The 1,244-nt window shown below is 33.1% G+C and overlaps 1 protein-coding gene across 2 annotated transcripts in view; it reads right to left on the reverse strand.

Moving 5' to 3' along the window:
* Window positions 1–65: 65 nt before the first annotated feature.
* Window positions 66–1,244, reverse strand: part of LOC106876704 (DNA helicase MCM8) — a 63,143-nt gene continuing 61,964 nt past the window's right edge. For both annotated transcript variants that reach the window (XM_014925367.2, XM_014925366.2), the window contains exon 29: window positions 66–961. In XM_014925367.2, the coding sequence (XP_014780853.1) occupies window positions 848–961 (114 nt within the window). In that variant the 3' untranslated portion in view covers window positions 66–847. The remainder of the gene's footprint in view (window positions 962–1,244) is intronic.

Raw genomic sequence — 1,244 nt, forward strand, 5'->3', positions numbered from 1 at the left:
CTTGACGTCGTAAGCGACGGAGTGTCAACAACAACAATGAATATTCATGTAAAAAAACTAATAAATTCATGGTTTATTTTATTCATAACAAACTTGACAAATGGTTTTATGTTGTGAAATGGATGATTTAGAATTTGAAATATTAACAATAAAAAATGAAAAAGAAAAAAAAGAAACATAAATATAAATTTCCCATTTTTCAGCTTCAGCATTTTAACAAAATAGGAATTTTCAAATAACATTATATTATTGAGTAAAATGACTGGAATGAGGATTTTAACCTTTAAAAAAAAAAAACCGGAAATATTATTATTTCAATACAAATCAACTATGAAAAAACTGTTTTGTGCGAAATTGAAATCCAAGTAATACTTATTAACAAATATATGAGTATTCAACAAAGATCTCTGTTCACTTCATCAGCTGTAAATAAAATTGAGTTTTGAAGTTGTTTTAACTCATTAAGTATTGAATCACAAACCAGGAAGACATCAGGGTTCGAATGCTTATGTAAATGTCATAACCTTATTATTACAATTCTGTTCAGGTGTGACAATAAAACAATCTGGCAGTTTGTGAGTAGGGAAGAGATGTTTTGCATACATTACAGCTCTCTTGGAATAGCAGGAAACAAAGATCTCTAAAAGAGGATTGTTGATAAGTACGCATAAGTGGGCTGGCTACACCCCTGGCAGAGGCCTTGGATTTAGGTCTCACTTGGCTTGCCGGGTCTTTTCACGCACAGCATATTTCCAAAGGTTGATGTATGTTAAAGTCCTTTCAGAGAATTTGAGTGCAATACCCGTGGAAATAAAGATAGTCAAGATATTGGGTGTAATCAAAGGCTTCAGTAATCCACAACTTGGAGCTGATAGACTTTTGGACCTTTTTTCAAGAGGTAACCGTGATTGTTCAGGGAAGTCAGGAAGCCTTCAAAGTCTATCATCTGGAAATTGAGTTCCTGCAGAAGAAAAAAAATTGGAAAGTTATATTACTCTTTTACTTGTTTCAGTCATTTGACTGCAGCCATGCTGGAGCACCGCCATTTAGTCGAGCTAATCGACCCCAGGACTTATTCTTTGTAAGCCTAGTACTGATTCTATTGGTCTCTTTTTGCCGAACCACTAAGTTATGGGGACGTAAACACATCAGCATTGGTTGTCAAACACAGACACACAAACATATACACACACACACACATACATATATATATATATATATATATATATATATATATATATATA

This window comes from Octopus bimaculoides, chromosome 11 (genome assembly GCF_001194135.2).
Source record: "Octopus bimaculoides isolate UCB-OBI-ISO-001 chromosome 11, ASM119413v2, whole genome shotgun sequence".
In the NCBI taxonomy this organism is placed as follows: Eukaryota; Metazoa; Mollusca; class Cephalopoda; order Octopoda; family Octopodidae; genus Octopus; species Octopus bimaculoides.